The sequence below is a fragment of the Narcine bancroftii genome, chromosome 3 (assembly GCF_036971445.1).
Source record: "Narcine bancroftii isolate sNarBan1 chromosome 3, sNarBan1.hap1, whole genome shotgun sequence".
NCBI lineage: Eukaryota > Metazoa > Chordata > Chondrichthyes > Torpediniformes > Narcinidae > Narcine > Narcine bancroftii.
This window is the reverse complement of record NC_091471.1, coordinates 166097564-166123017: the sequence shown is the minus strand read 5'-3', so window position 1 is coordinate 166123017 and position 25454 is coordinate 166097564. Positions and strand designations below refer to the sequence as shown.

At 42.2% G+C, this 25454-nt stretch overlaps 1 protein-coding gene across 7 annotated transcripts in view; it reads right to left on the bottom strand.

The window, feature by feature from the left end:
- fam13a (family with sequence similarity 13 member A) overlaps positions 1-25454 on the bottom strand; it is a 249002-nt gene that overhangs the window by 162212 nt on the left and 61336 nt on the right. For 6 of the 7 annotated variants that reach the window (XR_011353902.1, XM_069925726.1, XM_069925725.1 and 3 more), the window contains exon 5: positions 1778-1931. Coding sequence is in view for 6 of the 7 variants with exons in the window: in XM_069925726.1 (XP_069781827.1) it covers positions 1778-1931 (154 nt within the window). In the remaining variant the exon portion in view is untranslated. Of the gene's footprint in view, positions 1-1777; positions 1932-9756; positions 9851-25454 lie in introns of those variants that run through there. The other variant, XM_069925727.1, reaches the window with a different exon arrangement.

Sequence of the window (25454 nt, the reverse complement as noted above, 5' to 3'; positions counted from 1 at the left end):
TATTTTTTAGATGAGTATTTGCTTCTATAGTTGGAAGTGGATTTCCTCATGCTATTCCAACGAGCACCTCCAGAACCCATGACATTTTCTATCATGAAGGACAAGAGCAGTGGGTCCACAGAAGCACCCTTACCTGCAGGTTACCCTCAAAGTCTGACCTGGAAATGCATTTGACAGTCCCTTGTTGTCATAGATCTAAATCTTCGAACTTCCTCCACATTAGCACTGTGAGAGCATCTTCATTGCATAGAGTGCGTCAGTTCAAGAAGGTTGCTCACCATCACTCTCTCAAGGGCAAATAAGGATATCCAATAAATGTTAGCATTGCCAGCAATGTCAAGATCTTGAAAGTGAATAGATTAACAAATGTCCTTTTTTGTGGTGTCTTGTTGACACTACTGTCTAATGACACCTTTCCTATTCAGCACCAACATGCATATCTGAAAAATAAGGATCAAAGTTCATGCAATACCTGTCCTGGGTATTTTTCAGATCATTGCCAAGGAAATACTTACAGAAGATCATCACTGTTGACTTGTATTTCAAGCAATTTATTGTATTACATCCAGTTCTCATAAAGGGGTCTCCTTTTCATTGGGATAAGCAAACACGAATTGGGGAATGCTTTGTAGGAAGCATCTAATCAGTTTACAAGAATGACACTGAGCTTCAAGTGATTTGTCAATTCTCCATCCTCCTCCCTCTTTAAGTTTGGCCATCTAATCTGTTCCAACAAAGTTCTGGGAGGAGTGTCTCACCTTCACACTTGTAACATCGCACCCTTCTGGACTCAACATTAAATTCAATGATAGCAGATAAGCAGCTAGTCCAAAATCATATTTTGTCTTCCTTTATTTGTTTTTATTCTTTCAATTCTATATGCAATTTCAGTTTTTCCCCCTTCCTGATGTATTTTTAGTTGTTCACCATCTCTTATTGCTTTCAGCCACCACTTGTGTCATTTTCTTTCACTTGCTCTCTATTCTTTCACTGATATTTTCTTTTCTTCTTCCTGCCCCTTCTCCTTCTCTAACATTATTGGGTGCTTTGATGTCTAAAACATTAATTCTGTTCTACCTCTCCAGGGGTATGCCTGACCTGCCCTCTTAGAATCTGCAACATTTTATGTCCTGAAGTTTCAACAGCTTTTCCTCCCTCTCCTTCAGTTTTCATTCATCTCTCTCTTGCACTTCCTCCAGACAGATCAGTAAGAAGCCTTTTCCACCATCTCTCAGCCAGCTTCAATCCAGTCTCCCCTGCTCTCCACCCAATCACATTCTCTTCATTCCTCTCCCATCACTGCAACTTTATGTTCGATTCCTGACTTTTCCCAGCTCTGACAAAAAATACTTTAACTTTGTTTTTCTCTCAAGATTTTGTCTTATCTGCTATTTCCTGTATTTTTGTTGTTCCTCTTCAAAGTAATACACTGGAATATTTTACTTCTACCTGAGAGAGAAGCCAAAGCCTCAGCTGAATTCCTTATCTAAAATCTTTTGTCTAAAATTTCTTCTTCAGGGGTACTGAAAAATCCACTTAGCCTTCTATGCTCAGGTCTGTGGAGAAGGAGATGAACCCGATACTTCTGACAGAGTCACAGGAGATCCAAGGGGCAGTATCTATCAACCTGTTTTAGTTGATAAATTACAATTATGGAAGTGTTGCATAGGAAATGACAATTCAGCCCAAATCATCAATGCTGATATCCACGTTCCATGAGCCTCCTCCAATTATACTGAACTTAGAAGCTATCAACTTGGATTCCCTGTGCACTTACCTGCACAGTTATGACTCTCGTCTGAACTGCAGTGGCTGGTGGGGATTCCATCTTTGCTGTGTTCTCAAAGAAGATGTCATAGTTCTCCAGCAATGAGGCCATTAGCTTGTTAGAAATATTTTGCTCCTGTATTCCTTCAAAACCAGGGGAGACACTGCCAGATTGGAAAAGAAAATGTCACAATGTAAAATGCAACTTGGTTTAGCTAAACATTTCAGCTCCAATCTTACTTGAGGCTCCCTCTGGAAATTATCGTCACTGTCATGTGATGGTGATGCACAAATCGTTTAGTTATTGGATAAGCTGGGGGGTTTTTTAAAACCAATTTCAAGAATGGCAACTAGAAGGCATAATCTCACAGAAGTAAGCAGGGAGTTTAGTGACTATTCTACAACGCTTCAATTGCAGCTCAAGTTTAAACCATGCAGTGCCCTCCATAATGTTTGGGACAAAGGCACTTTTTCCCTATATTTTTCTCTACGCTCAACAGTTTTAAATTTGCAATCAAACAATTCACATGTAATTTAAGTGCACATTCCAGAGTTTATTCAAGGTTATTTGTACACATTTTGGTTTGACCATGGAGAAATTACAGCACTTTTTATACATAGTCCCCTTATTTCAGGGCACCATAATATTTTGGACATTATTTTGCTTCACAGGTGTGTGTGAGTACTTAGATATGTTTAATTGATTAATTAGTGCAGGTATAAGAGAGCTAGACTTGCTTCTAAGCTTTTGATCACTTTTGGAGTCTATAGTTGTCATTTTTCAACATGAGGACCAGAGTTGTGCCAATGAAAGTCAAAGAAGCTGTTATGAAGCTGAAAAACCAAAATAAAACAGTAAGAGACATCATCCAAGCCTTAGGACTACCAAAATCAACAGTTTGGAACATCATCAAGAAGAAAGAGTGTACTTGTGAGTTTAGTAATCACAAAGGGACTGGTCGGCCAAGAAAGACTCCACTGCTGATGACAGAAGAGTTCTCATCAAGAAGAAAAATCTCCAAATGCCTGCCTGATAGATCAGAAAGATTCTTCAGGAGGCAGGTGTTGATGCGTCAATGACTACTGTCCGTAGAAGACTTCATGATCAGAAATATAGAGGCTACCCTGCAAAATGTAACCCATGACAAAGGATCTTGGACTGTCACTGCGAAACAGATTATTCTTCACCTCATCTGCCCACGAGACCTTTTTTTCCAGAATTTTGCAAGCTCTTTTAAATACTTCTTGACAAACTGTAATTTGGCCATCCTTTCTGTGGCTAATGAGTGGTTTGCATTTTGCAGTGTAGCCTCTGTATTTCCTTTCATGAAGCCTTCTGCAGACAGTTGTCATTGACGCATCCACACCTGCCTCCTGAAGAGTCTTTCTGATCTGTTAGGTCACACATGTCAAACTCTGGCCCGCGGGCCAAATTTGGCCCGCGATATAATTATATTTGGCCCGCAAGATCATATTAAATATATATTAGAGTTGGCCCACAGGCCGCCGCGCCAGTATAGCGCATGCACACTGAAGGTGAAAATGAAGACGCCGGAGGTGTGGAGGGATCTCAGAGTCCCGAATCCCGGGGATCGGAGCGCCGCACTCAGCCCGCCCGGCTCCCGGACACACAGACTGGAGTTGGGGACCATCCTCGCTGGGTCTGCGCTTCAGCGGCGACGCCGGACCGAATGTCTCGTTGGCGATGCCTTCCCCCTCGCTCCATGCGCGGCGGACCCTGCCTCCCGCTCCTTTTGTTGGAGACGAGCCCGGCGCCGTGAGATCGCAGTTTAATCCCTCTCCAACCATGGGAGGGGGGGTGGGAGCAACGCGCTCTTCTCAGCCAATTCCTCCACCGCCCCGGACGCCGGCGTTTCAACAAGGGGTTCGGGTGCCTTCGTCAGGCGACTGACCTGTTTGTCCAAGACAAGGGGAGAGCGTACAAACTCCACACAGACAGCACCCCACATTCCACATCAGGACTGTGTGTAAGATTGGGAGCAGTGAGACGGAAGCTTATTTTGTTCCTGTGATTTAAGCCTTTCTTGGGGTGGGGGGGTCCTTCTCTGACCACTTGCCTAACAATTAACCTAATCAGATGTGAAGTTACCACAATACAAGAGTTCTCAACCTTTTTCTTTCCACTCGCGTCCCTGTGCCATTGGTGCTCTGTGATTAGTAAGGGATTGCTTAAGGTGGTCTGTGGGTGGGAAGAAAAAGTTTGAAGACCACTGCTTTAATCATCGCTCATTGACTCGTCATGTGCACGGTTTCAGAACTCTAAAGGAAATGGGCCAATAACAATGACAATGAAAGAGTTTATCCAAAACTATTATTAAACATTTATTTTAATAAGAAAAAGTTTAACATTACATATGTTGAAAGAAGAGAAAACATGCAGATGTTGTTGAAAATTTTCAATGAATATTTAGTTCGGCCCTCGACTTAGTCCAAGTTTTTAATTTTGGCCCTCCGTGAATTTGAGTTTGACACCCCTGTGTTAGGTCATACATTTGGGGATTTTTCTTTATGATGAGAATTCTTCTGTCATCAGCAGTGAAGGTGTTCCTTCGAATACCAGTCCCTTTACAATTACTGAGCTCACCAATATGACCTTTCTTCTTAATGTAACCATATAACAATTACAGCCCTTCTAGTCCATGCCAAAACTCTTACACTCTCCTATTGACCTGCACTCTGCCCATAACTCTCCATACCCTTTCCATGCATAATCGCTATCCAATTTTTTTCTTAAAAGATAATATTGTACCTACCTCCACTGGTAGCTCGTTCCACACAGACAACACTCTCTGAGTAAAGAAACTCCTTCTTATGTTACACTGATAATTCTGGTAATCCTAACGCTTGGGTGATGTCTCTTATTGTTTTATTTTTGTTTTTCTGCCTTATAATGGCTTCTTTGACTTTCATTTACACAACTCTGGTCCTCATGTAGAAAAATGGCAACTACAAACTCCAAAGGTGATCAAAAGCTTAGAAGCAAGCCTAGCTCTCTTATACCTGCATCAATGAAGCAATTAAATATACTCGAGTACTCATAAATACCAGTCAAGCTAAATGTCCCAATCATTATCATGCTCTGAAATGAAGGGACTATGTAAAAAAAAGTGCTCTAATTTATGCATGGTCAAACCAAAATGTATACAAATAACCGGGAATAAAATCTAGAATGTGCCCTTTAATTACATGGAAATTTTAAAATCCTTTTATTCAAAACAATTTTTCTTCCTTTGAACAATTGGTGGTAAAATTTAACTTACCAAACACTCATTTTTTTTAGATATTTACATGTTAGTTTGTTCAATCTCAGAACCTTGACTTTCCACGAATCTCTGAGGCAAACCTTCTTGATACATTTTTCGATTTGAAGCTTACTCATAAAGGTTTAATATCTCTCATTTATAATAATTTGCTTGATTTAGGAATAGCCTCGTTAGTAAAAATTAAGAACAATTGGGAACAGGATTTGAATCTTTCATTCTCAGATGAGGTGTAGGACTAATTGTAATCTAATTAATACAACCTTTTGTGCATGGCTTGGTTTGTTGCAATTTAAAGTGGTCCACAGAGTACATATATCTAAAGTTAAACTGTCTCGTTTTTATTCAGATACAAATCCTCAATAGAACAAATGTAAAATTGGTGAAGCTTCTTTGATTCACATGTTCTAAACTTGTCATAGTTTAGAAAAATTTTGGAAAGCTATCTTTCAAACATTGCCGGTGACTCTCAAGTTTAAATTAGAACCTCGCTCTATTTGGTTAATTTCAAGATGTTGTTTTACTGACTCCAACTCAAGACCAAATTTTATCCTTTACTTCATTGTTAACCAGACGTGCAACTTTGATTAAATGGAAAGACTATACTCCACCTACACACACACACACACACACACACACACACACACACACACACACACACACACACACACACACACACACACACACACACACACACACACACACACACACACACACACACACGTGATATTGTCTTGTTTAAGTTTAGAGAAAATTAAATAAGCCATCAAAGATTCAAATCTTAACTTCCAAAAGGCATTGGGCCCATTTTATGGACTATTATCATAACCTAAACATTAGGATTGTTCTGAAACTTTGGCACTGTCCATTTCCAAGTAGTTGTCACTTGCTTCCTACATGTTAACTTTTAACCTTTCTTAGTGGTAGGGGTTTTGAATTTTTTTTTTTTTTGCTTTTTTTGTGTCATTAAAAAAATTACATGGGAATTGTTTGATTACAAATTTCAAAATGTGGCACGCATGGAAAAATAAAGGGAAAAAGTGTCTGACTTAAACATTATGGAGGGCATTGTATCTCCATGTCAATTGCTGTCAGCAAGAATTTTCCATAAATGTCCATATCCCCTGGACTCATTGGTTAGATTACTGTACAAGTGATGGGGACTGAGATATAGAGGCAACATAGGCAGTTAAAAAGGTGAGAGGGAGGGGCGGAGCAGGGGCTGACAGGTCGGAGGTGAAACCAAGTGAGGAAGTGGGATAATGGGCAGATGGTGCCAGGTGGAGGAGAGGGAGGAATGGAGTTGGGAGACATGGCTGGCAGGTGATGATAGAAACATAAGGGGTGGGGGGAGAGAGATAGAGAGAGAAGGCAGATGGAGCCAGGTGGGGAAGGAAAGGGTGGAGGTAGTGTGTGTGTGTGTGTGTGTGTGTGTGTGTGTGTGTGTGTGTGTGTGTGTGTGTGTGTGGGTGTGGATGAGAGAAAGAAAGAGAGAGAAAGTGAAAGAGAAATAGAAAGGCTGATTGAACCAGGAACAGAGGGGAACAAAAAAGGGTGATGAGGGAAGAATGTGTGCATTGGAAAACAGGTGGGGTGAGAGAACTTGGGTACATTTTACCTGAATTGGGAAAATTCAGTATTGTGTGGTGGACTACCCAGGCAGGAAATGGGGTGTTGTTCTTCTAATTTGATCTTTGAAATGGGGACTAATGTAGTTTATCAGGGTGATGGCGAAGACTTACAGCTTCACTCTTGGGTAAAGTTAAATGAAGGATGGCCAGTGGGAAGCTGATCTCTTGAGTGGACAAGCATGAATACATCAGAAATGAATGTTGAAAACCCTCAGAAGATCAGGGTGCATATGTGGAAAGAAAGAATTAAACTTTCAGGTCAAATCCCCTTCATCAGAACTGGTAAAAAGTGATGGTCCTTAAACCTGAAATGCTGGAACTGTTTTCTTTCCATGGATCTGGCCTGACCTGCTGAATGTGTCCAGTATTTTCTGTTTTGATTTAATTTTTCCAGCATCTGCTGCCTTTTCACCTACATTTATTTATGAATAGACCAGCATTATAACTGCACCAGTCTTACCCTGAATGTAAGGTAGAAATTAATACCACAAGAGCAGGAACAGGTCATTTGCTCCTCAAAACATTTCCACCATTCAACAAGGTCAGGTTGATCTTCCACTTCAATATTGTTTTTCTTCCTATTCCCATGTCCCTTGTTCCTCTAATATCCATGAATAGTTTTGAACATATAGAGTCATAATGTTTTACTGCACAGTAATGGGCCCCTTGGCCTGATTTGTTTATATTGACCAAGCTGCCTAACCAAGCTCATCCCATTTGCCTGAATTCAGCTCATATCCCTCTGAACCTTTCCAATCCATAAGACTATAAGATATAGGAGGAGAAGTAGACCATTTGGACCACTGAGTTCGCTCAGCCATTCCATCATGAGCAGATCCATTCTTCCACTCAGCCCTACTCCTTTGGCTTCTCCCCATAACCTTTGATACCCTGACTATTCAGATACCTATCAATCTCTGCCTTAAATATACCCAATGAATTGGCCTCCACAGCTGCCCGTGGTAGCAAATTCCAAAGGTTCACCACTCTCTGGCTAAAGAAATTCCTTCGCATCTCTGTCTTAAATGGGCATCCTTCAATCTTGAAGTAGTAGTCTCTTGTCCGAGACTCCTCTGCCAAGGAGAAAAAACTGCCACATCTTCTCTGTCCAGGTTTTTCAATATTTAAAATAATTCTGAGGTTCCGCCTCATTCTTCTGAACTCCCAGGGGTACAATCCCAGACCCATCAAATGCTTCTCTTATGCTAATCCTTTAATTCCAAGAATCATTCTTGTTAATCTACTCTGAACCCTCTCCAAGGCCAACACATCCTTTCTTAAATAAGGAGCCCAAAACCATAACTCTGAAGTCCACGTGAGATCTCACCAATGCCTTTTAAAGCCTCAATATCACATCTCTGCTCTTATATCCTATTCCTCTAGATAAGCATGCCATCATTGCATTGGTCTTCTTCGCCACCAACTCAACCTGGAGGTTAACCTTCAAGGTATCCTGCATGAAGACTTCTGAGTCCCTTTGCACCTCAAAATTTTGAATGTTCTCCCCATCCAAATAATAGTCTGCCCTTTTATTCCTTCTGCAAAAGTGCATGACTGTACACTTTCCAATATTGTATTTAATTTGCTACTTCTTTGCCGGTTTTCTAAGTTTGTCTGCAGCCTCTCCGTTTCCTCATCACTACCTGCCTCTCCACCTATCTTTGTATCATTTGAAAATTTAGCCACAAAGCTATTTGTTCTGCAATCTAAATCATTAACATACAACGTAAAAAGATGTGGCCCCAACACTGACACTGGTTACCAGATTAGGTAAATTAAAATTTTTAAATATAGATATCCAGCCCTTCTGGCCCATGAGCCAGTGTCACCAAATTAAACCCAATAAAACCTACAGCCCTGATACTTTTTTTAAATAGTGGGAGGAAACCTGAATGCCCAGAGGAAGCCCATGCAAACACAGGGAGAAGGTACAAACACCCTACTGATAGTGCTGGATTGGAACTCAGGTCACTGGCGCTGTACTAACCCTTACAATAGCGTGCTGCCCCTAATTATCTATCCTGAGACCTTTCAGCTTCCCAAACACTTTCTCTCTGATAATTGTGACTGCATTTATCTCTCTTTCCTGACACCCTTGAAAGTCCAATATACTGTTAATGTGAAGACTGATGCAAAATACTCATTCAGATCCTCTGCCATCTACTTGTCTCCCATCTCCAGTGTAATTTTCTATGTCCAATATCTATTCTTGCCTCTTTTTCACTCTTAGTATACTTAAAAAAAGGTTTAGGTATCCTTTTTGATATTATTTCCCAGCTTCCTTTCAAAGTTCATCTTCTCCTTCCAAATTAACTTCTTAGTTGCCTTCTGTATGCTTTTAAAAACTTCCCAGCCTTCTATCTTCCCATTAATTTTTACTTCCTTGTATGGCCTTTCTTTTACTTTGGCTTTTCTTGTCAGCTCGTTGTATTATTTTTCCTATCAAATATTTCTCCCTTTTTTTAAATTTACTTGCCCTACACCTTCTTTATTTGCGCAGAAACTCCGGCAATTGCTGCTCTACCAGTGTGCCTTTCCAATCAACTTTTGCCATTTCTTCCCTCATATCTCTGTAGTCCCCTTTATGCCACCTCTGATTTCAGTTTCTCCCTCTCAACTGCAGGGCAAAATCTTTCATGTTATGATAACTATCTTTTCTGAGTTCCCTTACCTTCAGATCCGTTATTAATTCCTGGATCATTATACAGTACCCAATCCAGAATTACCATTTCCCTGGTCAGTTCAGCCACAAGCTGTTCTAAGAGGCCATCCAGAAGGCAATCAATAAATTCCTTCTCTTGGATCCAGTACCAACCCGGTTTACCCATTAAAACTACATATTGAAATCCCCCTTCACTATGTTAGCATTGCCCTTTTTGCATGCCTTCTCTATCTCCCTCTCTAGTTTGCATAACGCATCCTGGCCATTGTTTGGAAGCCGGCATACAACTCCCATCAGGGTCTTTCTACCATTAATTCTACCTACATGGATTAAATATCTTCTAATCCAATTTCTTCTCTCTCCAAAGATTGAATTCTATTTTTGACCAGCAAAACCACACAGCCCCTCTGCTTACCTTCCTGTCCTTCTGATATATGTGTTTCCACGGATGTTTAGTTCCTTGCTGTGGTCACAACACAGTGATGGCCATAATGTCACATTTGCCAACTTTCAGCTGTACTGGATCATCAACCTTATTTCTGATACTGCAGGGATTTAAATATGACCTTCAGTACTGTATTCATCACCCTTTTCAATTTTATATCCAAAGTACCTTGTAAAGCCCCTAATCATACACTTGCACTTTTACCCTATTGACTACCTATCTTTCCAACCAACCAATGACATGGGTAGGAAGGATGATGAGGTCCTGCAAAGAGAGTTCAGGGAGTTAGAAGCAAAGTTACAGGACCTCCAGGGTTGTGATTGCAACCCATGTCATATGATAGTGTGGTGAGAAATAGGATACTGCAGCTTAACACGGTGAAACAGGTGGTGCAGGAGGGAGAGCTTCAGGTTTGCAGGGAAGGTGGGACCTATTTCGACGGGGCATTTTGCATCTGAACTAGCGGAAAGGCTTGGCGGTGCTGTTCTGGGGAGTTTAAACTAGATTTGCAGGGGGATGGGAAGCAGGAATGCCAGAGCAGGTAGGGGAGTAGAGGAGGAAAAAGATGAAGTAAAGATTTCATACACCATTAGAAGTCATAGAGTTGTATATGGTGGAAATGTTCTCAGGTGCATCTATTTCATTGCAGGAAGTATTGTAGGAAAGGTAGATAAGCTTAGAGTGTGGATTGGCATGTGGAATTATAACATTGTGGCCAATGGTGAAACTTGGTTGCAGGAGGGGCAGGACTGGCAACTCAATGTTTCAGACATGATAAAGGGTGGGGGGAATGAAAGGGGGATGAATGGCATTGCTTGTTAGGGAAAATATCACAGCTCTGCTCAGGCAGGAACGACCAGAGGGCTTGTCCACTGATGCTCTATGGGTGGAACTGAGGAATGTGAACAGTATGATCACACTATTGGGATTGTTTTACAGACCGCCCAATAGTAAGTGAGAATTGGAGGAGCAAATTTGTAGAGAGAGAAAGCAGACAGCTGCAGGAAACAAAAGGTTGTGATAGTATGAGATTTTAATTTTCTACCTATTGAAGGGGACTCCCAAAATATAAAATGGGTGGAGGGCTTGGAGTTTGTCAAATATGTTCAGGAAAGTTTTCTAAACCAATATATAGAAATACTGACTAGATTGAGTTGCAATACTAATCTCTTATTAGGGAATGAGACAGGACAGGTGATAGAGATATGTGTAGGGGAACATTTTGGGTCCACTGATTATGTGGGATCTTGTCAAAGGCCTTACTAAAGTCCATGTAGACAATATCCAGCCTTTCCTTCATCAACTTTCCTGGTACCTCCTCAAAAAAATCTATAAAATTCACAAGACAAAGGAGCAGAAGCAGCCACTAGGCCCATTGAATCTGTTCTGTAAATCTACACTAAGCTACTCTACACTAGTTCCAATTTCCAGCCATTTCTCCATATCCCTTGATGCCTCACTAATGAGATACTTGTCTATTTCTTGTTTAAATACTCCCAGTGAGCTGGCTTCCACTGCTGTGAGTTCCACAGATCCACGGCCCTCTGGCTAAAGAAGTTCTTCCTAATCTCTGATTTAAATGGATAACTTCTAATTTTCAGACTATTAGCCCTTGTCCTCGATTCACCCACCAAGGGAAACATCTTACCCGCATCCCTTCACCTAAACCTTTCAAAATATGAAAGGTCTCTATAAGATCTCCTCTCATTCTTTTATACTCCAAAAAATACAACCCAAGAGCTGCCAAATGCTCCTCATATGTTAGCCCTTGCCTTCCAGGAATCATCCAAGTAAATCTCCTCTGCATCCTCTCCAACTACATTACATCCTTTCTAAGATAAGGGGCCCAAAACTGTACACAGTACTCCAAATGAGTGCCCCATAGAGACTCATCAACACCTCTTTACTCTTATACACTATTCCTCTTGAAATGAATACCAACATAGCATTCACTTTCTTCACCTGGTCATTAACTTTTAGGTTTCCCTGCACGTGAACACCCAGGTCCTTTTGCGCATCTGAGGTCAGAATTTTCACCCCATCCAAATAGTATTCTGCCTGTTTATTTCCACTGCCAAAATATACACCTGTACATTTCTCTATGTTAAATCTCATCTGCCATATTTTTGCCCATTGGTTAAGCAGGACTTACCATGTACAAGGCCATGTTGACTATCCCTATTCAGTCCCTGTCTATCCAAACACTTGTGTATCCAATCTCTTGGATCACCTTGCAATGATTTTCCTATTACTGACAACCGGCTCATTGGCTGATTTTGGAGGATTTCAGATTTTGGTATTTCAGATAAGTGGTACTCGACCTGTATACCTATTAGGATACCGTTGGGGGGGCGGGGGGGGGGGGGGGTTGAAACAATCTTCCAGGGACAAGTCGTGCTGGTCACACCTCTGGCACAGAGTCTGGCCCTTCGGCTCAGAAGGGAACAGGGAAAGAAGAGGAAAGCTATAGTGATTGGGGATTCGGAGGTTCTATGAATGAGATTAAGGCTTCTGGATGGTATGCTGCCACCCAGGTGTCAGGGTCAGGGACATCTTTGATTGAGTCCACAGGATGCTGAGCAGGATGCTGAGCAGCCAAATCTTGTGGTCCACCTGGGGACCAACGATAAAAATAGGGATGAGCTCCTGAGGAAGGAATGGAGCAAATTAGGAAAGAGGTTGAAAAACAGGAACTCAAGGGCAGTAATCTCGGTATTGCTCTCTGTACCATGTGCCAGTGAGGGTAGGAATAGGAAGATGTGGTAGATGAATGCATGGCTGCAGAGTTGGAGGAGGGATTCAGACGTGCTCATTGGGATCTCTTCTGGGGAAGGTATGGCCTGTACAAATATCCTGGAGGAGAGGTTTGCCGGAGTTGTTGGGGAGGATTTAAACAAATTTGGCAGGGGTATGGGAAGCAGAATGTGAGTGCAGAGAATACGGCAGGTCAAAGTGTGATGCAATATGTTCGGAGTTTGTGAGGAAGTACAGGCAGACAAGAAAACATATAGAGGGTATTTCAACACAAGGAGCATTAGGAATAAAGGAGATGAACTTAGAGCATGGATCAGTGTGTCTAACAGTGATGATGTGGCTGTTACAGAGACTTGGCTGGAGGAAGGGCAGGATTGCCTGATGAAGGTACTGAGGTTTAGGTGTTTTAAAAGGAATAGGATGAGAAGTAAAAGGGGGTGGGGAAGTAGCATTACTGATTGAGGATGGTATCACAACTATAGAAAGGGAGGACGCTGCAGAGGGAATATCTGCTGAGTCGGTATGGGTGGATGTGAGAAATAGGAAGGGAGCAATAACTGTAGTGGGAGTTGTCTATTATCCCCCATATAGCTCTCTGGACACTGAGGAACAGATAAGCAGGCAGATTTTGGAATGGTGCAGAAATTACAGGGTTATTGTTATGAGTGATTTAAACTTCCCTAATATTAACCAGCACTTCCTGACTGCAAGAGGGATAAATGGCACTGAATTTGTCAGGTGTGTCCAAGAATAATTCCTGACACAGTATGTGGACCAGGCAACAAGAGGAGAGGCCATACTGGATCTAATATGATAGTAATGAACCTGGTCAGGTGGTGGACCTCTCGGTGTGGGAGCATTTTGGTGAGAGTGACCATAACTCACTGTGCTTTAGCATAGCTATGGACAAGGATAAAAGCCGACAAAATGGGAAATTGCATAAGGGCTAATTACAATGGGATGAAGCAGGAACTAGTGAGAGAAAATTGGAAACAGATGTTCACAGGAGAAAGCACAGAGTAATGTGGAGGAAGTTTCAGGACCGCTTGTGCTCAGTTCCGGATAGGTTTGTCCTACTGGGACAGTGAAAAGATGGTAGGAAAAGGTTACTGTGGTTGTCAAAAAAGGCGAGGAACAAGGAAGCATACAATAGATTTTAGGATTTAGCTTAAGGATAAAGGAGGAAAAAATGTGCCTGGAGGCGGACAAGGTTGGGGAGGTAATAAATGAATACTTTGTTTCAGTATTCACATGAGAAAAGGGCCTGGATCAGGGTGAGGTCAGAACAGAACAGGCTTGTGCGCTGGACAATGTTGAGATTAAGGAAGAGAAAGTGTTGGATCTTCTTAAAAACATTAAGATTGAAAAGTTCCCGAGGCCGGATACTATATACCCCAGGTTGCTGTGGGAAGGGAGGGAAGAGATAAAACTGTGATTGCCTAAGATCTTTGAGTCCACCTTGGACATAGGGGAAGTACCAGCAGATTGGAGAATGGCAAATGTCATCCCCTTGTTTAAAAAAAATATAATGGGGAGAATCCAGAGAATTATAGACTTGTGAGCCTTATGTCAGTGGTCTATAAACTATTGGAGAGGATTCTTAAGGATAGGATCTATGAGCATTTGAGTAAGTACCATCTACTCAAGGATAGTCAGCATTGCTTTGTAAAGGGAAGATCATGTCTCCCGAGCCTAATTGAGTTTTTTGAGGAGGTTACAAGAGAAATTGATGAGAATAGGGTGGTAGATGTGGTCTGCATGGATTTTAGTAAGGCATTTGATAAGGTCCCCATGAGGGACTCGTCATTGAGGCATAGGATCCATAGAACCTTGGCTGTGTGGATTAAAAAATGGCCTGTGTATAGAGAGTTGATAGCTGTAGTTGACAGAGAGTATTCAAGGAACATAGGAAGTAGGAACAGGAGTAGGCCAAAAATGGCCCATCGAGCCTGCTCCGCCATTCAGTACGATCATGGCTGATCTAATTTATGACCTAACTCCACCTACCTGCCATCTCCCCATATCCCCTAATTCCTCTATCATGTAAAAATTGATCTAACCGAATTTAAAATATGTTTAATGAGGCAGCCTCAACCACTTCCCTGGTTAGAGAATTCCAAACATTCACTACTCTGGGAAAAACTATTTTTCCTCATCTCTGTCCTAAATCTACTCCCCTGATTCTTGAGACTGTGTCCTCTCATTTTAGTTTCCCCGGCAAACTCAAAAAACCTTCCTACATCTATCCTATCCATACCCTTCATAATCCTATATGTTTCTATAAGATCTCCTCTCATTCTTCTGAACTCGAGCGAATACAATCCTAGACGATTTAATCTTTCATCATAAGTCAACCCCTTCATCCCAGGGATCAACCTAGTAAACCTCTTCTGGATCCTTCCTCAAATATGGAGACCAGAACTGGACACAGTACTCCAGGTGCGGTCTCACTAGTACCTTATACAGTTGCAACATTACCTCCCTACTCCTGAATTCAATTCCTCTAGCGATGAAGGCCAACATTCCATTTGCCTTCTTAATAACCTGCTGCACCTGCAACCTTGGAGATTAGTGATGTGGAGTTCTGCAGGGACTCCTGCTATTTGTGATTTTTATAAATGACCTAGATGAAAAATCAGAAGAATGGGGCAGTAAATTTGCAGATGATACAAAGGTTGGAGGAGTTGTGGATAATGCTGAAGGTTGTTGTAGGTTACAAAAGGATATAGACAGGATGCCGAGTTAGGCAGAGAAGTGGCAGACGGCGTTCAATCTGGCTAAGTGTGAGGTGATGCATTTTGGAAGATCAAACCAGAAGGCTGAGTACAGGGTTAATGGTCAGATACTTAACAGTGTGGAGGAACAGAGGGACCTTGGGATCCAAATCCATGCATCTATCAAGGTTGCTGTACAGGTTTATAGGATAGTTTGGAAAGCCTATGGGATGTTGGGCTTCATTAATAAAGGAGATTGTCCAAGAGTCGAGAGGTCATGCTGCATCTCTACATGTCTCTGGTTAGACAACTTAAGAGTATTGTGTCCATTTCTGGTCACCTTATTATAGGAAGGTTGTGGGAGCTATGGAGAGGGTGCAGAGCAGATTTACCACGACTTTGCCTGGATTGGAAAATAAGTCTGATGAGGGAAGGTTAGCAGAGTTGGGACTTTTCTCTTTGGAGTGAAGAAGGATGAGAGGAGACTTAATAGAGGTCTACAAGATTATGAGATACATAGATAGGATGGACAGCTAGCACTTTTTTTCTTTCGATAGGAATAGCAAACACCAGAGAACATCTCTACAAAGTGAAGGGAGGGAAGTTTAGGGAGACATCAGTGATATTATTTTTAACACAGAGTAGTGGTGCCTAAAATGCCTTGCAAGGGATGGTGGTAGAGGCTGAAATATTAGGGGCATTTGAGAGACTCTTAGTCACATTGATGAAAAAAGAGAGTTAAAAGGTAGGAAAGGTTTACGACTTTTTTTGGTAGGAATATATAGGTCAGCATAACATTAAAGGCTGAAGGACCGGTACTGGCTGTAATCTTCTAATGTTCTACGGGAGAAGCCAGAAAGTGATGATGGATGATTGGTTCTCAGACTGGAGGCACGTGACTAGTGTTGTGCTGGGACCATTGTTGTTTGTCATCTATATTAATGATCTGGATGATAATGTAATAAATTGGATCAGCGAGTTTGCAGATGACACAAAAATAGGAAGCATTGTGGACAGTGAGGAAGTTTTCAAACCTCGCAGAGGGATATGGTCTAGCTGAGAAAATGGGCTGAAAAATGGCAGATGGAATTTAATGCAGGCAAGTGTTAGGTGTTGCATTTTGAAAGGACAAACCAAGAAAGAGCATACATGGTAAATGGTGAGGCAAGAGGAGTGCAGTAGAACAGAGGGAATGCAGATTCATAATTCCCTGAAAGTGGTGTCACATGCAGACAGGGTTGGAAAGAGAGCTTTGGCATATTGCCTTCATAAATTAAAGAATTAAGTATAGATTTTACGATGTTACGTAAAAGTTGTATAAGGAGTATTTTGTGCAGTTTTGGTTACCTAACTACAGGAAAGATAGCAATAAGATAGAAAGAATGCAGAGAAGATTTACTAGGAATGGAGTTACAGGGAAAGGTTAAACAGGTTAGGACTTTGTTCCCTGGAGCGTATAAAAATGAGGGGAGATTTGAAAGAGGTATGTAAAATTATGACGTGTCCAAATAAAGTAAATGTAGGTAGGCTTTTTCCACTGGAGTAGGTGAAGTACAAACAGAGGGCATAGGTTTAGGGAAAAGATTCAGGGGAACCTTCATACAGAGAGTTTTGAGAGTATGGAATGAGCTGCCAGCTGAAGTATTAAATGTGGGCTCTATTTTAACATTAAATAAGAACTTGGACAGGTATAGGAGGGGTATGATGGCCTATGAACTGGGTACAAGTCAGTGGGACTAGACACAATAATAGTTTGGAGAGACTAAAAAGGCCAAAAGGCCTGTTATTGTGCTATAATGTTCTATGATTCGATGGTTTTATCTCGCTACACAGTGTATCCACTTGTGTATCTTCTGCCCTATTCGCTGCCCTCTTATTCTGGTTTTCCTCTCCAGCCAAGTTAGTTTAAACCATCCCCAAAAGCTCTCACAAACCTGCCCACCAGGCTATTAGTCCCCCGCCTGTTTATGTGCAAATCACCCTTTTTGCACAGGTCATACCTTCCCTAGAAAAACATTACAGTGATCCATGAATCTGAACCCCTGCCCCTGCACCAACTCCTCAGCCATGCATTTATCTGCTATAACTTTCTATTCCTGCCCTCACTGGCACATGGCACAAGAAGCAATCCAGAGATTACCACCCTTGAGGTCCTGGTTTTGAGCTTCTTTCCTAATTTCCTATATTACCTCTTCAAGGCCTCATTCCCTTTCATATTTACATAATTGGCACTAACATGGACCATGTCATCTGGGTGTTCACCCTCCTGCTTGAAAATATAGTGGACTTGATCTGAGACATCTCTGATCCTGGCACGTGGGAGGCAACGTACCATCCAGGAGTCTCGATCTTGTACACAAAACCTCCTATCTATTCCTCTATTAAATCCCTAATCACTCTAGCTCTCCTTTTCTCCCCCTTTCCCTTCTGAGCTGAAGGGCAAGATTCTGTTCCAGAAACTTGACCATGTTCCAATCTAAATATATGGTAAAGGTTGCATTTCTACCGACTTCTACCCTTTCTTCTGGCAGATTCTTCCATATACCGACCACACTCAGTGTGAAAAAAGATATCCCTCAGGTTCCCTATAAATCTTGTCCTTCTTCCCATAAATTTATACCCCCTTGCTTTTGATTCACCAAACCTGTGCCCTTTCTTATTTTTCTTTTTCTTTCTTTGGCTTGGCTTCGCGGACGAAGATTTATGGAGGGGGTAAAAAAGTCCACGTCAGCTGCAGGCTCGTTTGTGGCTGACCAGTCCGATGCGGGACAGGCAGACACGATTGCAGCGGTTGCAAGGGAAAATTGGTTGGTTGGGGTTGGGTGTTGGGTTTTTCCTCCTTTGCCTTTTGTCAGTGAGGTGGGCTCTGCGGTCTTCTTCAAAGGAGGCTGCTGCCCGCCAAACTGTGAGGCGCCAAGATGCACGGTTTGAGGCGTTATCAGCCCACTGGCGGTGGTCAATGTGGCAGGCACCAAGAGATTTCTTTAGGCAGTCCTTGTACCTTTTCTTTGGTGCACCTCTGTCACGGTGGCCAGTGGAGAGCTCGCCATATAATACGATCTTGGGAAGGCGATGGTCCTCCATTCTGGAGACGTGACCCATCCAGCGCAGCTGGATCTTCAGCAGCGTGGACTCGATGCTGTCGACCTCTGCCATCTCGAGTACCTCGACGTTAGGGGTGTGAGCGCTCCAATGGATGTTGAGGATGGAGCGGAGACAACGCTGGTGGAAGCGTTCTAGGAGCCTTATTTTATAAACTCTATAAAGTCCTCCCTGAGTCTCCAATAATCCAAGGAGAAAAGTCTCAGCTTCTCCTTATGCCCACCTGCCCCGTAACATTTTTGTAAACCTTTTCTCCACTTTTTCATTCTGATGGTTGGATGACTAGAACTCTGCTCAATGATATCAAATACTGGGTCTCCAGACCTTTGGGTTAGAGAAATTCAGAGTTTGCAGACCCAATCTCCTCTTCTGGGGAAATCTTTTTTGCATTTAGTTTGTTGAACCTTTAACAATTTTACATTTTTCAAGGAGTTGTCACTCATTCTTCAGAATGCTGAAGACTACATGCCTAGCCTACTAAATGACTCCTTATACGGTAAACCTGTTGTTCTAGGTACCACCCTGGTGAATTATCTCTCTACACCCTGAATCAAGTACATCTTTTCAAGAAAAGTGGTCACAATTCTGCACATATGGTCTCAACACGGCCTTATGCATTTGAAGATTTGTGCAGTCATTATTGGACTATCAATTAAAACAAAGTTTATGACAATATCACCCACATTAATATCCACCCATGTCAATAAAATCATTAATCGTTGAATAGCTATTCAATATCTACTGCATTACCTGTTACATTATCTGAAACAGGGAGGGAATAATCAGACCAGCATGTGTGGACAAAAATCCTATTTCAAAGTGATTTATATTGCTTGTTTTCAGTGGAAATCCACCAATCTTTCACAGTAGGTACAAGAGATCAGGAGAACTGAATGATAAAGCAGCCTCACAAGTCTGTGTACAGTAAATCCTCATGCACCAAACTTAATTTACTCCCCTCTGCCTACCACCAGTCACTTCCACTGCAATTCTCCACTTTGAAATGTCCATGTAGATTTGAATGATAGCTTTCTGACTTGATAGAAGGGGCACTCACTAAGCCTTGTTTGCCAGCTGGAATACAATTGGCCCATTTCAGTGCAGAAATATTGTGTAGGAAAACAAACATGGCAACCCATTTCCTTTCTCTCCAACACAATAGTTCATTTCAACAGCTGAATAAATGAATGTCCCTTTCCACTTGAACCAGCAAATCTCATCACTGTCAATGCACCTGGATTTTTTTTTTGGAAATGTAATGGCTCTTCCATGATAATGAGTTGATTATTACCTACATTGCATCATATGCATATGATTGTTTGGGAGAGATTGAGGTCATTTTCTTTTTGAAGTTTCTTGGGAAATTTAGAGAGGCAGTGGAACAGTATTTAGTGAGGAATCACCTCAAGGAAATTTCTGCTAGAGAGCAATGAGGTATTTTGGCATTGTTTTGGTTAATCAGGTACCTTAATAAACTAACCGGTAAATTCCAACCAAATTCCAACTTCCATTCTGGAAGCAGGGGTGGAGAAATGGATAAGCAAGTTTGCAGATGATACAAAGATTGGTGGTGTTGTGGACAGTGAGGAAGATTATCATAGATTAAAAGGTGATTTAGGAAGGATGGAGGTGTGGGCTGAGAAATGGCTGATGGAATTTAATACAGATAAGTGTGAGGTGTAACATTTTGGAAAGGCAAATCTCAATAGGTCATATGCATTAAATGGTAGGCTATTGAGATGTGCAGAGCAACAAAGGGATTTAGGAGTTGTGGTAAATAGTACCCTCAAGGCTGATACTCAGGTAGATGGTGTGGTGAAGAAGGCATTTGGAATGTTGGCCTTCATAAATCGGAGTATTGAATTCAAGAGCAGGGAGGTTATGATGAAATTGTACAAGGCATTGGTGAGGCCAAATTTGGAGTACTGTGTACAGTTTTGGTCACTAAATTATAGGAAAGATACAAACAAAATAGAGAGAGTGCAGAGAAGGTTCACGAGAATGTTGACAGGATTTCAAGGTTTGAGTTACAGGGAAAGGTTGTGCAGACTGGGGCTTTTTTCTCTGGAGCGTAGAAGATTGAGAGGGGACTTGATAGAGGTGTTTAAGATTTTAGAGTAAACGTGGATAGGCTTTTTCAATTAAGAGTGGGGGAGATTCAAACTAGGGGGCATGATTTAAGATTGAAGGGGGAAAATTATAAGGGGAACATGAGGGGAAATTTCTTTACGCAAAGGGTGGTGGGGATGTGGAATGTGCTTTCGACAGACGTGGTCGAGGTGGGATCATTGGTTACATTTAAGGAAAGACTAGATAGCTACATGGATAGGAGAGGACTGGAGGGGTATGGACCGGGTGCTGGTCAGTGGGACTAGGAGGGTGGGGATTTGTTATGGCATGGACTAGTAGGGCCGAACTGGTCTGTTCTGTGCTGTAAGTGGTTATATGGTTATATATGGATATTTTATTACTATTCTAATACAGAGCTGCCAGTTTGTATGCTGAGAGATTCCACAATTAGTGAGGTGTGGTAATTAATTTGTTGGTTCAACAATAATATTGGTTCAGGGATAAATATTGGCCAGGGCAACAAGGAGAATTTCCTTGCCTCTCTGCAAAATAGTACTCTCAGATCTTTTACATCCAGCCAGGACTTAAAATATCATGTGAAAGATGGGACCTCTTCATTGTGTAGGCTGTAGTGGGGAGGACACTTGGGTTATACATTCAAGCCATTGAGTCAGAAGGATGTGTCAAAGGTTCACACAAGTTGTGGGCCTTGTCTGATCTGTCTCATCGCCAGCACTAATTGTATGAACTCTGAGTGTCATTGCTGTTGCCAATGGAAATATTGCTTTAATGAGAAAACAGTAGTCTATAATTATACACTCTCTTATCATTTGGCACAATAGTCTATAATTATACACTCTCTTATCATCTGGCAATGCCTGTCTATTTGGTTGCAAATCAATGGAAATTATCTGGGGATAAAGGATTGCCATTAATATCTCAGTATTGATTAGCAATTCAATGGGTTTGCAAGATAAAGAAGGCATTTTATTTGGTGAAGTGTAATGAAGAGGTATAATCTTAAGGTTGCCAGATAGTGGAATGATGAAAGTTTTGTTGTAGGAACAAGGGTCAAGGAAAACAGGAACTTCTTTTCTCAGAAGGTTTTGGTTCTTGGGCACTTGAACCTTCCAAGATCCAACATTTCAAGATGATGGATTGAGGGTAAATAGACTGAGTAGAGTACGTTAAGATATTGTGCACAATGTGTGGCCAGTATTGTGGACTGACTACACCAACTGGACTAAATGTTCGGGAATATGCTATGGATAAAGAGAATGCTCATAGTCTTTTTCCAAGATGAATGTAGAACTAATGGGTATAGGCTTAAGGTGAGAGAGGAGAGATTTCAGAGGCTGGTCCACATAAGGAATGAGTTGCCAGAGGAAATAATAAGTGGTATGATTCTGATGCTCAAAAGATATTTAGATGGCTATATGGATAGAGATGATTTAGAAGGATATGGGCCAAATGCAGCTAAATGGGACTAGCCCAGAAGGCCAACTTGATCACCATGGACAAGTTAGGCCAAAGGGCCCCTTCCATTTTGTAAGACTCTATACTGGATGGAAAATGAATCCATTTACCCTACCTCAACTTAAAAATGACAGTGTCACAGAAAAGTGTTCTCCATGTTTCCAAAAGAGATTACTAATGCAAATACAATGTTCCATTCATGTGAAATGGTAACATGAGGGTGTGTTTTACTTGTAAATTAGATTGTTTATACACTACTGATGATTCTTATTTTTACAATATCTTGATCTGTGGATGGTAAGCAAAGGCACATCAGCAGCCATGCCTAGGTTCCCAGATAACGTGAAGAGCATTTTCTGTAAACTGCTGCTTCTCTTATGCTTCTAGTGCTCCCTGTGATAGACAGGGATGTTCAGCAGACTCCTCCTATGTTGAAGAGATAATAGCTAAAGGCAGAACAAAGAGAATAATTGAAAACAAAATGGCAGATTCAGGAATTTTGAATTAAGAACCATAATGTAAATACAGCATGGGCCCAATTCATTCTTGTCAACCAAGTTGCTTCTCTAAGCTAGTCTCACTTGCTTCTGCATGGTCCATATCCTTCAAAACCGTTCCTATCCATGCACTTTTCTTTTAAACATCATCATCATGCTTGCAGTTTGTTCTACATACCCACGTCTTGAGTTTCCTCCACAGGTGCTGTTTGAACTAGCTAAGTGTTTCCAGCATTTTCTGAATTATTTTGGATGCTCAGCATTTGCGACTTCATTTTTTTTCAGGGGACAGTAGCAATCAGATATAGAAATCTGTCAAATAATTCATTTTATCCAAACAACAATAGGAAAATGAAAGCATAAAATGTTGGGGACACTTATCAGGTCAAGCAGCACTTGTGTAGAGATAGATGTAAACATTCAAGAGAATGACCTTGTTGGCATGAAGTCAGTCTGGTTTTCTCTCAACAAATGTTATATAATCTATTGAGTATTCCCCACATTTTCTAAATTTATTTTTGGATTAGGTTATTTAACTCAGGAATGAGCTCCTAACATGGGTCTCCACCTTGGCCTTGGTGACCTATAGGATCGAGCCTCTGACGCGAACCCTGTCCATGCTGGAATACCGTACTGGGCTTCACACGCGGGCCTCTGTCTCTGCTCCAGCGACCTACAGGATCGAGCCTCCAACATGAACTTTCACCTTGAATGGCGACCTTCAGAACCGTGCTACAGACGTGGATTTCCACCTTGGCCACTGCAACCACCAGGATTGAGCCTCTGACACGAACTCTGTCCATGCTGGACTACTGTACCGGGCTTCACACGCGGGTCTCCGTCTCTGCTCCAGGAACCTACAGGACCGAGCCTCTGTTGTGAACTCCCACCCTAGCTCACTCTCCACCCTCTGACATTCCCAACCCTCCCCTCACTCCCTTGGACCCTTCCTACCCTCCACCTCCTGATCCACCTCAGCCTCCACCCCACTGAACCTCAAGTAATCCCTTGCCTAGACTTCATCTTCCCCTCAGAGAATTAATGCTCTGTCCTCAGTAGAAGCCTTAACTTCATCCCTCTTCACCCACACCTCAACGAGTTCTGCGCATGCCATTATGCTGAATTTTTCTGTCACCTCTGTCTCATACCAACTCCCACAGCCATGACTCTCTACCCCTCTCCTGAATGCTCCTGCCCCACACACTAATTTGTCTGCCCTGGTCCAGTCCCTCCCCACCTACATCGGGAACACCACATGCTCTCTATCATTTCAACAATTTCTAGTTCCCGGAACTCAATTGCCTCATGTTTACCATGGATTTCCAATCCCTATATACCTCCACCCCCCATACTGAATGTATCAAAGCCCTTCGTCTCTTTCTAGACAATAGACCCACCAATCCCCCTCCACCACCACCTTCCTCCGACTGTCAGAACTTGTCCTCACCCTCAATAATTTCTCCTTTGACTCATCACACTTTCTCCAGGTTAAAGGGGTAGCCATGGGTACCCACATGGGCCCCAACTATGCCTGCCTTTTTGTTGGCTACATGGAGCAATCTATGCTGCAAGCCTATACTGGAAAAGTCCCTTAACTCTTCCTCCGCTACATCGATGATGACTTTGGTGCTGCCTCATGTACCTATAATGAACTCGGTGACTTCATCCATTTTGCTGCCAATTTCTACCCTGACCTCAAATTCACTTGGCCCACCTCTAGCAACACTCTCCCTTTCCTCAATCTCTCTTGCCCAATCTCAAGAATCAAACTTTTGACAGACATGTTGTACAAACCCTCCAACTCCCACAGTGACCTCGACTACATCTCTTCGACCCCCACGCCCCCCCCTCCCCCCCCCCCCCCCCCCCCCCCCCCCCCCCCCCCCACCGTCCACTATAAGGATTCCATTCCACTCTCAAAATTCCTGTGTCTGGTTGCATATGCATCCAGGATGAGGACTTTCAAGCCAGATCATCACAGATGTCTTCCTTCTTCAAACAATGTGGTTTTCCCCCTCTATCACCATTAACTTGGCGCTCACACCCGCATATCTTCCATTACCCACACATCTGACCTGGCCCCCTCCATCCTCATGACAAGGACAGGATTCCTCTTTTCCTCACCACCACCTAAATCAGCCTCCGCATCCAACACATCCTCCTCTGCCATTTCCCACCACCTACTACATGATCCCACCACTAGGCACGTATTCCCCTCTTGCCCACCTTCCGTGAGGACCACTCCCTCTGTATCTCCCTTCCCACCAACCATCCCCTTGGGACCTACCCCTGTGATTACAGGAGATGCTCCATTTGTGGCCACACCTCCTCCCTCCACAAAGAGTCCTTCCAAGTAAAGCAACATTTCACTTGTCAACCTGCAGGAGTCATCTACTGCCTCCAGTGCTCCCATTGTGGTCTCTTCTACATTGGAGAGACTGGATGGAGGTTGGGAGACCTTACTTTGTTGAGCACCTCAGCTCTGTCCACCATAATCATGTGGATTTCCTTGTGGCCACCCATTTCAATTCCCCATCCCATTCCCTTGCTTACATGTTTGTCCATGTTCTCATGCACTGCTTGACTGAGACTGCCCACAAATTGAATGATCAACACCTAATCTTCTTACTGGGCACCCTCCAACAAGATGGCATTATTATTGACTTCTCTGGCTTTCATTAAACTCTCCCCTGCCATTTCTTCTCCCACTTCGGTCTCTCCCTTGCATCTCCTTAATAAATTCTTACCTCATCCCTTATAGCCAATGAACACCTTTGTTGGTCTGGATTCCTCCCCCAGCCGGCATTGTCTGAATTTTGAGACTTTCTGAGATATCTTTCATCTGAATGTTATAAATGTATTGGACTGTCATAATCTACTAGAATGTATGATTTCTTCCTCAACTTTATTGTTCCCCAGAGATTTACCCAAATATCCTTGTGACATTTAGGTGATGCAATCAATGCAACCCATAGAGCAATCCCATTCCTCATTAATTTTCCCTACAATCTATTCACCACATTCTTTTTTTAAAATTAAACATTCAGAACGGTAA